General features: G+C 33.0%; 1 protein-coding gene across 4 annotated transcripts in view; it reads left to right on the forward strand.

The window, feature by feature from the left end:
- LOC134706981 (heat shock 70 kDa protein 12A-like) overlaps positions 1 to 9,858 on the forward strand; it is a 47,736-nt gene extending 37,878 nt beyond the window's left edge. For all 4 annotated transcript variants that reach the window (XM_063566395.1, XM_063566397.1, XM_063566394.1 and 1 more), the window contains exons 9-11: positions 2,075 to 2,296; positions 4,168 to 4,324; positions 7,868 to 9,858. In XM_063566395.1, the coding sequence (XP_063422465.1) occupies positions 2,075 to 2,296; positions 4,168 to 4,324; positions 7,868 to 8,889 (1,401 nt within the window). In that variant the 3' untranslated portion in view covers positions 8,890 to 9,858. The remainder of the gene's footprint in view (positions 1 to 2,074; positions 2,297 to 4,167; positions 4,325 to 7,867) is intronic.
- The last annotated feature ends 2,174 nt before the right edge of the window (positions 9,859 to 12,032 follow it).

Genomic DNA, 12,032 nt, shown 5'->3' on the forward strand with positions numbered 1-12,032 from the left:
TCCTGAGCTGGTTCTTAAATAAAAATGTGTACTTATTCAGTGAAAATGGACGTCATACTAAACTCCAAAACATATAATACTGAACTAAAATTAAAAATCACACAAGACTAACAAAACCCAGATGCTTCTGGCATCCTTGTTTTCATTTTGTTACCACAATACGTTGTATAACTTGCATTTAAACGACAATGATAAACATACAGAAATTAAACAGTACAAGACCAATTGCAATTAAAACCCGTTAAACGATACGATCTCAGAATTTACGGAAGGTCTTATACCGCACTCACATTGCCAATGTGAAACTGATAACACAAAATAAAAAAAAAAAATTAAAAATTAAAAAAAAAATCAAAAGACAAAATGACAAAGGAGTAGATTCAGTAAGACCCCGTTTTGGCCCCAAAATCTGGCAGTTTTACAAAATTATGAAACTGTAATCTTCTAGCTATTTACAGGAAAGTAGAATGCTGCTGCTACATAAATATGGGCTGTTATTGGCAATACAATACATAACATATATAAAAGTTGAGGATGAACACGGATGTGGCCACTTGTTTTTGACAAAAACCATCTGAAAAGTGACGTTTTTTTTGCATATTTAATAGATTGTTAACATTTAAGCTTGAATCGGAGCATTTCTAATGACTAAATCAGTTAATATCTTTCACAAAAACTGATTGAATCAATAGAAGCAGACACTTAAGTGTTTAAAAAGTGTCTAAAATCTTTGGTTAGATGAAGCTGAAATTTGAGGCCGAAATCGGCCCTTACTGGATCTACTCCTTTACATTGAAAACTAAAGACAAAAAATCGAATGCTCTGAAAGTGTGAGCTGACTGGAATATTGTGTTAACAGTTTTATAAAATATTTACTTCATATGCAGGCAGTAAAAGAGGAGCGAAAGATACCAGAGGGATAGTCAAACTCATAGATCGAAAATAAACTGAGAACGCCATGAAAAATGAAAAAGAAATACAGACAAATAATAGTACACATGACACAATATACTTGAACATAGTAAAGAGAATAAGCAGAACGAAGTTTAATTCCATGGAAATTGACAGTTCCTTACTGAAAAGCCGATATCATCTATATTATCGTAAAAAATTGTTCTCAACCGTTTCTTGTTGTCAACTTAAAAGTAAAATCACAAATATACTGAACTCAGAAGAAAATCAATTCGGAAAGTTCATAATCACATGCCAAAATCAAATAACAAAACGCATCAAAAACGAATGGACAAGAACTGTCATATTCCTGACTTGGTACAGGCATTTTCAAATGTAGAAAAAGGGGGATTAAACCTGGTTCTATAGCGATAGATAACCCTCTCACTTTAATAACAGTCTCATCAAATTCCGTTATATTTACATGATGCGTTAAATAAACAGTCACCACAATTAATAAAAGTCAAAATATGGGTATATGTGCATCAGTCATCAACGTATAACAATTTTAAAAGGGACAATTTAACAGAACACAAAAACATCTTCTATCTACGAACACATTGATTGATTTGAGTGTCTGACGTCAGATTTTTTTTATGCGTCACATAAATTTGTCGTTCAATGTGCATACAAACAGTTTTAAAATTTACATAGGCATTGTAAGCATACAGGGTTAAAACATCAAAAGTATGTAAGAATAAATTACAGAAATAGACCGAGATTCAAACTAGTCCAAAAGTTATAGGTAGAATTTATGAGAATCCAAAATTCCACTACGCGGTTGAATGATTTGGACTAAATGAAGGTCAAGAAACTAGAAGATATAACAAATTAATTGCAAGCAATAACAACTTATAAAAGCAGATGATAACAGAAGTTGATCAATATTTTAGTACTTTAAAGTACCAATAAAAAAGTGGATATGAAATCGACAGTGAATTCTGGTCGGGTTCTCAATTTGAAAAGTGAGAGTCTATCACAAAAACTCATCTTATCCAAATAGTAGGGTAAAGTATGTCGGTAATGCAATAAAGGATTTATAATGGCTGCAACACATAAAAAAGTGTTATTATCATTTGATATCAAATATAGATACTTAGCTTAATAACATTAATAATTTCAGGATTTGAAGAAATCGTTGACCATTAAAGATATCAGTGGAAAAAAAGAAATGAAAGCAGTCGATGTGTTTGCTGCTTGCATTGAATACTTGAAAAACGCTACCTTCACAAGAGCAAAGGAGCAAATTCCAAAACTCGAAGAAGAGGACATTCACTGGGTACTTACGGTACCAGCAATATGGACAGAAGCTGCACGACAGTTTATGATAGATGCTGCTGAAAAGGTACATGTGCCTGGTACTAAAAAATAAACTACACACTAAAACCAGAAGGCACTCTTAATAAATTTGAACAAGTGGGTTACTACCATAAAAGTCAAGTTGATAGATTTTTTTGTTATTAATGTCATTTGGTTGCTACTATTGTCAGAACTTGTCATAGTACATCAGAACTGTTCGAGAATACTTATTCCCTATAACTGTTCTAAACACAAATTTAGGGTAAAAATGTCCAAAACTGTTCTATGGTAGAAATTTAAGGATCTGTTCAAGAATAGAATTGTTTAAAACTGATCTTTGAACTGTCAAAAATAATTGTCTGTCGTGCGTTACGTCTGTTTGCAGACAACTCCTTAGCGCTTAAATTAAAATAAATGGAAGGCGAAATCAAATACGAAGGTGAAAAGAAATGAAAACCAAAATCACAGTAAGATTGTGCAAATTTCGACCAAACCTCTCACTAAATAGGAGGAGAAAGCCCTAAGTGTTGCGAATAGTTAAAAACAATAACAAACAGTAAATTTACAATCAACACAATAGAGCTGACTACTAAACCTAGTGATATCACGTTGTCAAATGTTCATCAACAGTGGCATTGATCCATTGGTTTAAAAAAAAACAACCATATACCAAGCATTTTTATTGTTAGATAGAAGAGTTTATGTGTGAAACTTTTAAAAAGTTGCCTACTCTAGAAAAGTTTTCTTAACGGGTTCATAACAATATGGTTCAGGTGACCAAAAATTCTGGTTGAAGTTTGCAACGTGGATTGGCCAATATTACAGAGATATAAAGGAAGATGCCATATACTTAAGTGTTCTAGATCTTTCAAGTATCATTTCTTTTTTTTTTTTTTTTCATTATGCCCATCAGGTGCTCAAGTATGGGGCGGTGGAATAATTTGCACTTACATAGCTGTGTATGTTATGTGTTGCTATTTATAGGCACTTAAAAGAGGGACAAAAGATACCTGAGTGGCAGTCAAACTCATGGATCAAAAATAAACTGAAAAAGACATGGCTAAAAAAAAAGACAAAAAAGAGACAAATAATAGTATACTAGTGCAAAATAATAAAAAAAACCTAAAGACTAAGCAACACGAACCCCACCAACATCTGGGGTGATCTCAGGTGCTCGGTAAGGGTAAGCAGATCTTGCTGCACATATGGCACCCGTTATGTTGCTCATGTTATTACAAACCAGGTAAATAGTCTGATTCGGTAGGTCACATTTGTGAAAAGGGAAGGGGATTATAAGTACGACACAAGGAACATATGCGATATCATCTGTGAAACGGTTGATCCATAACGATCAACCAACTCGTGTTTGCGTCCGTAAAATTTACGATGGTATGATTTCAACTCTACCATTTTGAACTCTTAGTTTGAAGGTTTTCCTGTGAGCAGTAGCTCTCTATCAAGGAAATACAAGCCCGGGAATATCGTTCCAATTGGGAGATACAGACGCTGCTGGAATTTTGCTGCATAGAAACGGAAAGTTCTTAATTGGGAATCCTCTCTGTTGTCGTAAAGTTTTGTTTTCAACCGACCCTCATTGTCAATTTTTAGATTTAAGCCAAGAAATGAGGCATACTCAGCTGTGTCTGTTGCATCTTTTATCTCTAGTTCGACGGGATAGACGTGTTCAACACAATCACCAAATTTTGAATTATTTTGTGAGAGCACATCATCTAGCGAAAAGTAAATGTAAAGGATATTGCTAACTTCTTATAAGAAGTTCCTGTATGTAGTCAGCCTCATAATAATACAGGAACAAGTCGGCAAGAAAAGGGGCACACTTGGTTTCCTTTGGAATTCTGAAAGTCTGCTGAAACTATTACTATAGAAAATCATATATATATATTTTTATCCAAATAGAGTGGAATTTACGAAGACAATCTAACACTCGCATTAGAGCCAGAAGCTGCTGCTTTATGCTGTAGAAGCTTGGAGATAGAAAAGAAAGATAAAGGCCAAAGCCCACAACTTGGTTCTTTTAGTCCTGGGTCACGTTTTCTGGTCGTAGATCTTGGAGGTATATTAATACGTAATCATACATAAGATATAATGTAAAAAGGTGTAATGGTTTTTGTTAACCTAATATATTTAAGTAGAGCTTTCAAAATCAAAAACATTGCACAATAGGCTATTTGCCAATTCCCGTAATTGACCCTTTAATTAGAGATTCCTTTTTAGTTGTCTCCCTTATGAGGGACAATAATTTATATTTACAATGGAGAGCTAGCAGTAAGAGCAAATTAACCTGTGCGTAATGCGAGCAATTTTTAAGGCTCTCAAATCTTTTAATTGCATTAATTTTTATGCCCCACCTACGATAGTAGAGGGGCATTATGTTTTCTGGTATGTGCGTCCGTTCGTCCGTATGTCTGTTCGTTCGTCCGTCTGTCTGTCTGTCCGTTCGTTCGTCCGTCTGTTCCGCTTCAGGTTAAAGTTTTTGGTCAAGGTAGTTTTTGATGAAGTTGAAGTCCAATCAACTTGAAACTTAGTACCCATGTTCCTTGTGATATTATCTTTCTAATTTTAATGCCTAATTATATTGTTTATCCAATTTCATGGTCCATTGAACATGGAAAATTATAGTGCGAGTGGGGCATTCGTGTACTTTGGACACATTCTTGTTTCTTAATGTAAATACATCACTTTCAATTCATCATGCTTTCATTGGCAAAGACCAATTTTGTCCGGTATGGAACCATTCTACGATTGACAAAGGGAAGTTATTCGTTAAAAAAGTATGTAATAACAGAATGAAATCGGTCATTGGCAAATGGACTATTGAACGTAAACGTTAAGTATAGTGAGAAACAGTAGACAGAAACGTTTGAAAAATCGATTTTATAAGAGATTTTGCGTTGTATTTTAAATCGCGAAATCGAGATAACAGGTAAGTGGAACGGAAAAAACACAAAAATCGAATTAATTCAACCATTTTGCTTCATTTGTTTTCGCCTTTTCAAGATTTCGTGTTTGCGTTATTTTCTCTATATATTAACAAACGTATTTTACACAGTAATTAGAAAGTTCCAACAAACATGGACGAATGAAACTTTAACTGATAATTTTAGTCTTATTCAACTTGATTAAAGTATTTTTGAATTAACACTGTACAGAATCGGGTGTGTCTATTCTGTGTTGGTCTTAGCATTATGTATTCGGGTTTCGTTTTCTGTAACTAGTTAATACTTCAGTTTCATTATGTATATCTCTTTTATATTCATTTGATAAAATTTACTGTTCGCGATAGCATTAATTGTTCTAAATAATAAGGATATTCTCTAATCCCAAGCTTAAAAACATAGCCGTATTTGACACAACCTTTTTCAACTTTTGATCTTCAGTTCTGTACAACTTTTTACTGTTTTAGTCTTGTGTGGACGAGGCGCGTTTTTGGGGTATTGAATTTTAAACCTGATGCTTTTTGTTATCTATTAATCATGTGTTTCTTTTTCTAACATGTTCTCCTATTTATTTGTATTGTAGTCCTGTTGTCATTTCAATGTTATATTTAACATGGCCATTAAGGTGCGAGGTTTGGCTTGCCAAAAAAACAGGTTCAACCCACCATTCTTTTCCCCCATTTTTTTCCCTTTAAAATGTCCTGTACCAAGTTAGGAAGATGGCCATTGTTATATTATTGTTCGTTTCTGTATGTGTTACATTTTGACGTTGCGTCGTTTGTTTTCTCTTATTTTTTAGGGTAAATTCACATTGCGATAAGACGTGTCCCGGTACTTGTCTATCCCAAATTCATGTATTTTGTTTTGATGTTATATTTGTTATTCTCGTGGGATTTTGTCTGATGATTGGTCCGTTTCTGTGTGTGTTATATTTCAGTGTTGTGTCGTTGTTCTCCTCTTATATTTAATGCGTTTCCCTCGGTTTTAGTTTGTTACCCCGATTTTGTTTTTTTGTCCATTGATTTATGAGTTTTGAATAGCGGTATACTACTGTTGCCTTTTTTTTGCATATTATTAGCATCTGTTTTGTTATTCATTATGGTTTGACGAGTATAAGTATTAACGATGTACAAATGTAATAGGATAGTCAAGAATTTAAACCATTCATGGTCATTATTTTCTCTGCAAAATGTACTGAAGATATACTATATCAAAAGTGAAATTTGATTTAGTAAATCTTAATCGTATAACTCATTTTGTGTTGGAATTGCTGTAATGAAATAACAATGTTAATTATCAAAACATTTACTAAATTGCATCATTGGTACAACATTCGTAAATAAAGCTCAACATGCAGACTTCTTATACGTTCAAGTATTTCACAGCCAATTTTTTATGGAAATATTCTTTATAGAGCACAAAAATGTCAGTATTCACATCAGAAGCTAACAAAACCTTAAAATAGACTTATTTAGAAGGGATTTAGTTACGATACTGTTGTCACGTCATTAAAGATAGCATATTTGGGCTTTAATATTGATTCACCTATAGGTTCTTTGCATCGGAACTAAACACATTTATTTAAAAACCAGTTATTGGTATGACACGGGTTATGTTCTTCTCATATATGCTATGATGGTATGATACTAAACCCCTAACGGGAGGAAGTATGCCTGATATTCTAATAATGAAGACATAATCTTTCAATCAGTTTAATTGAAGTCTGGAACTGGTATGTCAGTGAACTGCTAGTAGTCTGTTGTTATTGATGAATAATTGTCATTTTGTTTATTTTCTTTTGTTACATCTTCTGACATCAGACTCGGACTTTTCTTGAACTGAATTTTAATGTGTGTATTGTTATGCGTTTACTTTTCTACATTGGCTAGAGGTTTAGGGGTGGTTTAGATCTTATTTTATATGTTTAACCCCGCCGCATCTTTGCGCCTGTCCCAAGTCAGGAGCATCCGACCTTTGTTAGTCTTGTTGTATTTTTAATTTTAATTTCTTGTGTATAATTTTGAGTTTAGTATGGCGTTAATTATCACAGAACTAGTATATATATTTGTTGAGGGGCCAGCTGAAAAACGCCACCGTGTGCTGGAATTTCTCGATGCATTGAAGACCTATTGGTTACCTTCTGCTGTTGTCTGTTCTATGGTCGGGTTGTTGTCTTTTTGACAAATTCCCCATTTCCATTCTCAATTTTATCTATGTCAGTCAATACTCGCAGTCGCAATTGGTCATAGTTTTGAAAATTATATTATCCAGTGAGGTTTTATGTTAGTTGGTTATCATTATCCAACCTTTTTGACATTTTCAAACGCGGAGAAGCGAAATTGTCTCGGCGGATCGGGATTTTGTCTTTTGAAAATATAGAGGCTATAACATAAAAACGCAAAAACTTCAGCTTATTTTTACACATTCTTTTGCGGCGAAGAAATGCACACCATAGTTAAGGGTTGAATTGTTTCAAATATGAACCATAACACGTATTTAACAATTATCTAGATTCTACCAAGCTTCAAAAAATTTCTATATTTATAAAGATATAATAGTTATTACATCTATAATTATATCGAATTACTTTATAATATGATGAAGCAATGTACAATGTATCAAAAAGTGTTTCTATATATTTTTCATTTTTTTCACAACAGGTGGCACTGTTGATATAACAGCAAATGAAGTGATGACAACAGGTCAGATAAAGGAAATACACAGTGCTTCTGGGGGTCCTTGGGGAGGAAATATGATAAATACTAAAATGTGGAAACTTCTCAGAGAAATTTTTGGCACCAAAGTACTTAGTACCTTTTCTTTAAATAATAGAGAGGATTATCTAGATTTGGTAAGAGATATCGAACGTCAAAAGAGGTCATTTAATAGCGATCGAAAATGCACGATTGAACTACCAAGCTCACTGATAATTGAAGTTAAAAAGTCAAATCCTGATATGGTTGCAGAGAAATATAAAGGCAAAGCCGAAATAAAAAAAAACAAACTTCAGATTATTCCAGAGGTATTAAAATCAATTTTCAAAGAAGGTATCGACAAAATTATTGGCTATGTACAAAAGTTACTGAATGAACCCGAAACATCCAAAGTGAAGAGCATTCTTTTAGTTGGTGGATATGCATCATGTGACCTTCTCGTGCATGCAATAAAAGAACACTTCAACCATTTAGCAGTAATATGTCCATTGCAACCTGATGTTATTGTCTTGAAGGGAGCGGTAATCATGGGTCATATGGAAACTCCTATTGTCGGTAGAATGGCAAAATATCATTATGGCATAGCACTTACTGGTGAAGAACGGAAGTCGAACTTCGATGGTTCACATACGTCATTTCCGACTTCACCACAAGAATTTTATACCATTATTCAAAAAGGCTCCCCAATACAAGTAAATGAGGTTGTAACCGAATATGATTTCCCGATTGATGTTAACCAAGACGAAGCTAACATTCAAATTTATGCATCAGAAGAAAAACAGGCACCTAAGCTTATCTCAGAAGAATCTTGCAGAAAAATTGGTCATATTCGCATCAAACTTCCTCGATTTCGGCGAACTACCAAACTGAGAATAGTAATATCAAATGACGAGACGGAATTCAAAGTAGTAGCTAGAGAAGAACACACCGGAAAGTGTTTTGTAGGAGTATGTAGGTTTCTTGATTAAAAACTCAGAAATACCTAGACATGCGGCAGTTTATTTAATTTGACAAAAAGTATTTCTTTAAATAAAAGGACTGAGATAAATTGCTACCAAAAATATGTGTCTTCTAGGTTCAGAATTTTGTCATATTTGACACCAAAATAAGCGGTAATGTCGAATTTACGTTTGTTAAAGTTCTAACTGAAGTTTTTGAAGTTTTGATATACATAACACATTATCTTCCTTGCTCAGTATACAGATTTGGTATATTTGTTTTAATCACTGATTTTTTCTGTTTGCCTTCAATTTTTCTTTTTCAACAAAAAGATATTTTCTATAGTGTCAAAACTATGAAAAGGTATGACGATTCAACTTATAATGATTTTAAGGATTCCTTTATTGTACAGACAATAAATTATAGTTTTAAACTTCTCTCGACTGAAGTATTAAAAGTAATACTTATACAACTAGTGTCCAATACATTTTTGGCATTTTCGAATTTAAAATTAAACAGTTAGTTTAATCGATAATAATCTTTTGAGGTCCAAAGTGTTAGATTCGCTTTTCATATCCTTAAACTTTTTTTTATGTTATAAAATATAAATATATACTTATCACTATTTTTGTAAAATAATGTTAGTGTATAAGTACAAAAAAGACTTGCAATATTCTTTTTCATGACAATAGTTTTAACCTCATGGGGAGGAATATACTCATGATGAGATACTATATTCTAGTTAATTCCTGCGTTACCCTCATAAAGTCTAATTCCTGCATCACCCGCTCAGTAAGTGCAGTCTGAAATATTTAGACGAAACGTACGTTGAATTGTACAGCAAATGTCATCAAATTCGTTTTGAAATTCGTTAATTTTCAGTGAGTTTTACCTTCAGTCATGTAGAATTGAAATTTTTATAAAATAAAATGTAAAAAAGAATATTTAATCGTTCAATTCTTTTATTGTAAAAGTGATCAATAAAGTATTCAAGAAGATACAGACTTTTAATTTTATCTTATATATTTAAACAGTATGTAATTAAGAAACTGGATACAAAGTTTTAAAGCAGTAGAATATAAAAAAAAATGTTATTTGAATTTATAAAAACGGGATACCAATACTAAATTTATGAAACAAAAGTTTTAACATTTTTTTTCAATACCTGTTAGTTTTAATATTTAGTAGTTGGCGAGTCCTTTAAAAATTTAATCGTTTCATCAATGACGATAGATCTGTCTTTAGCTCTCGATTTTTGTTCATAAATAATGCTTGTGAGTCCATGTATGGTGACTATGCATATACAATATAAGGTCAATTTCCGTAAAATATAAACTTTTTTGTATGAGGCTGAAAAACTAGGGAAGGACGAGGTTCTACTGAGCCCCTCCCCAGTTTTGTGCCGAGAACAAAAAAGTTCATATTTTTCTGACATTGACCTAATATTGTTTTTATACTGCAACCTAAAGTAATAAATTGATAGCTTTTTAAATCATTACACACATGTCAAACTTATTATTATCCCTTAATGGACCCCTGATTATGGAGAAAGTGTTCCATGATGAAATTGACAGTATACAAAATATAGCTTTGTTACTATATTTATGAAATATAAAAACTAGTTGAAGTATAAAAGCATTTATAACCATAAAAACTTGAAAAGCCTGTAAACAAAAGGTTTCATTTTAGAATGCATTTTCATGTCATTTAATATCATAATACACATGTATAAAAAAAAGATATGCTATGATAGGCAATAAGACAACTCACCCCAAGAAACAAAATGACACAGAATTTAAAAACTATACGTCACCGTACAGACTTCAACAGTGAGCAAAGCCCATGCCGAATAGTCAGCTATAAGAGACCCTGAAATGTTTTAATTAAATTTAATTAATTCAAACGAGAAAACTAATGGCCTAATTTAGGTACAACCGTCAACCACTGAATAACAGGCTCCTGACTTGGGACAGGCACATACATACTTAATGTGGCGGGAGTAAACATGTAAACTGGAACACAATCCTCTACATAATCTGGTACAACATAAGAAAAAAGAATGAAAATCAGTTGAAAAGACTATGCAGTATGGGCTTTGCTCGATGTTGAAGGCCGTACGATGACCTATAGTTGTTAATGTCTGTGTCATTTTGGTCTCTTGTGGATAGTTGTCTCATTGACAATCATACCACATCTCCTTTTTTATATCAATTCATCAGATAGATACAAATCGACATTACTTCTAAAAAAGACACAGAGTGGACGTGTCTGGGTACTTGTATATATAAACAACACAAATATAAGTTTCCTATTAAAAAAATGAATAACAAGGAGTCCAAGACTCTATCTGTCATTGGCGCATACACTAATTATAACGAGTTTGCTGAAACCTGTTGGTGAAACGACAATTACATTAGTCTTCCTTTTACTCGCTTCAATAATTGTTTTAAGAGAACACGTTGTATTCATAACAGAGTTCATTCTCTGTTGACTTTCTAAAACGTCGTCTACAGACGCACACGCCATATTCAACAGGTACCGTTCATTGATGTTGACAAATCTGGAACCGAAACGTTCATAGTCTAGGTCATCATGAGCTAATACCGACTGTTAGCATTTGTCTATTCCGAAAGCAAACTGAATATTGTATAGGGGAGACCAACCTTGAAGTTGATGAACCAATGGTATGTCAAAATTCGTCATTTTTCTACAAAAAATCCTTGGAAGATACCAGGACCCTAAATATTTCATATCACCTTCGCGAATATTATACACGATAGTTCTGTAACTTGTAAAGAGTCCATGCACGTTGTTTATCATTTTAACTACGTGTTATTGTGTACTTTTATTACAAATCATTAAAAACTTCACTATTTTTTGCAAAATTTTGGTAATATCCTTTTGGCGTTGCTCGGTATTTATATATCCGGCCGTTGTGTTATTGTGCTTTGATCATGTTTTGCATGTTTGATTTCTATTTGTGTTGATGTGCCCTGTCTTCAGAGTGCCTGCATGTCATTCTGTTTCTTTTCTTTTCTGACACACTGATTAGTTTTTATAAGGATTTAGATGATAAAACAATGCTGACTGCTGTATCCAAATCTTTGGCATTTTACCTATCATGTCTGTTTGTTTGTTATGCTCACACATTGTCGTCGATATAATTGAATTC

The sequence above is a fragment of the Mytilus trossulus genome, chromosome 2, assembly GCF_036588685.1.
Source record: "Mytilus trossulus isolate FHL-02 chromosome 2, PNRI_Mtr1.1.1.hap1, whole genome shotgun sequence".
NCBI classification, from domain to species: Eukaryota; Metazoa; Mollusca; class Bivalvia; order Mytilida; family Mytilidae; genus Mytilus; species Mytilus trossulus.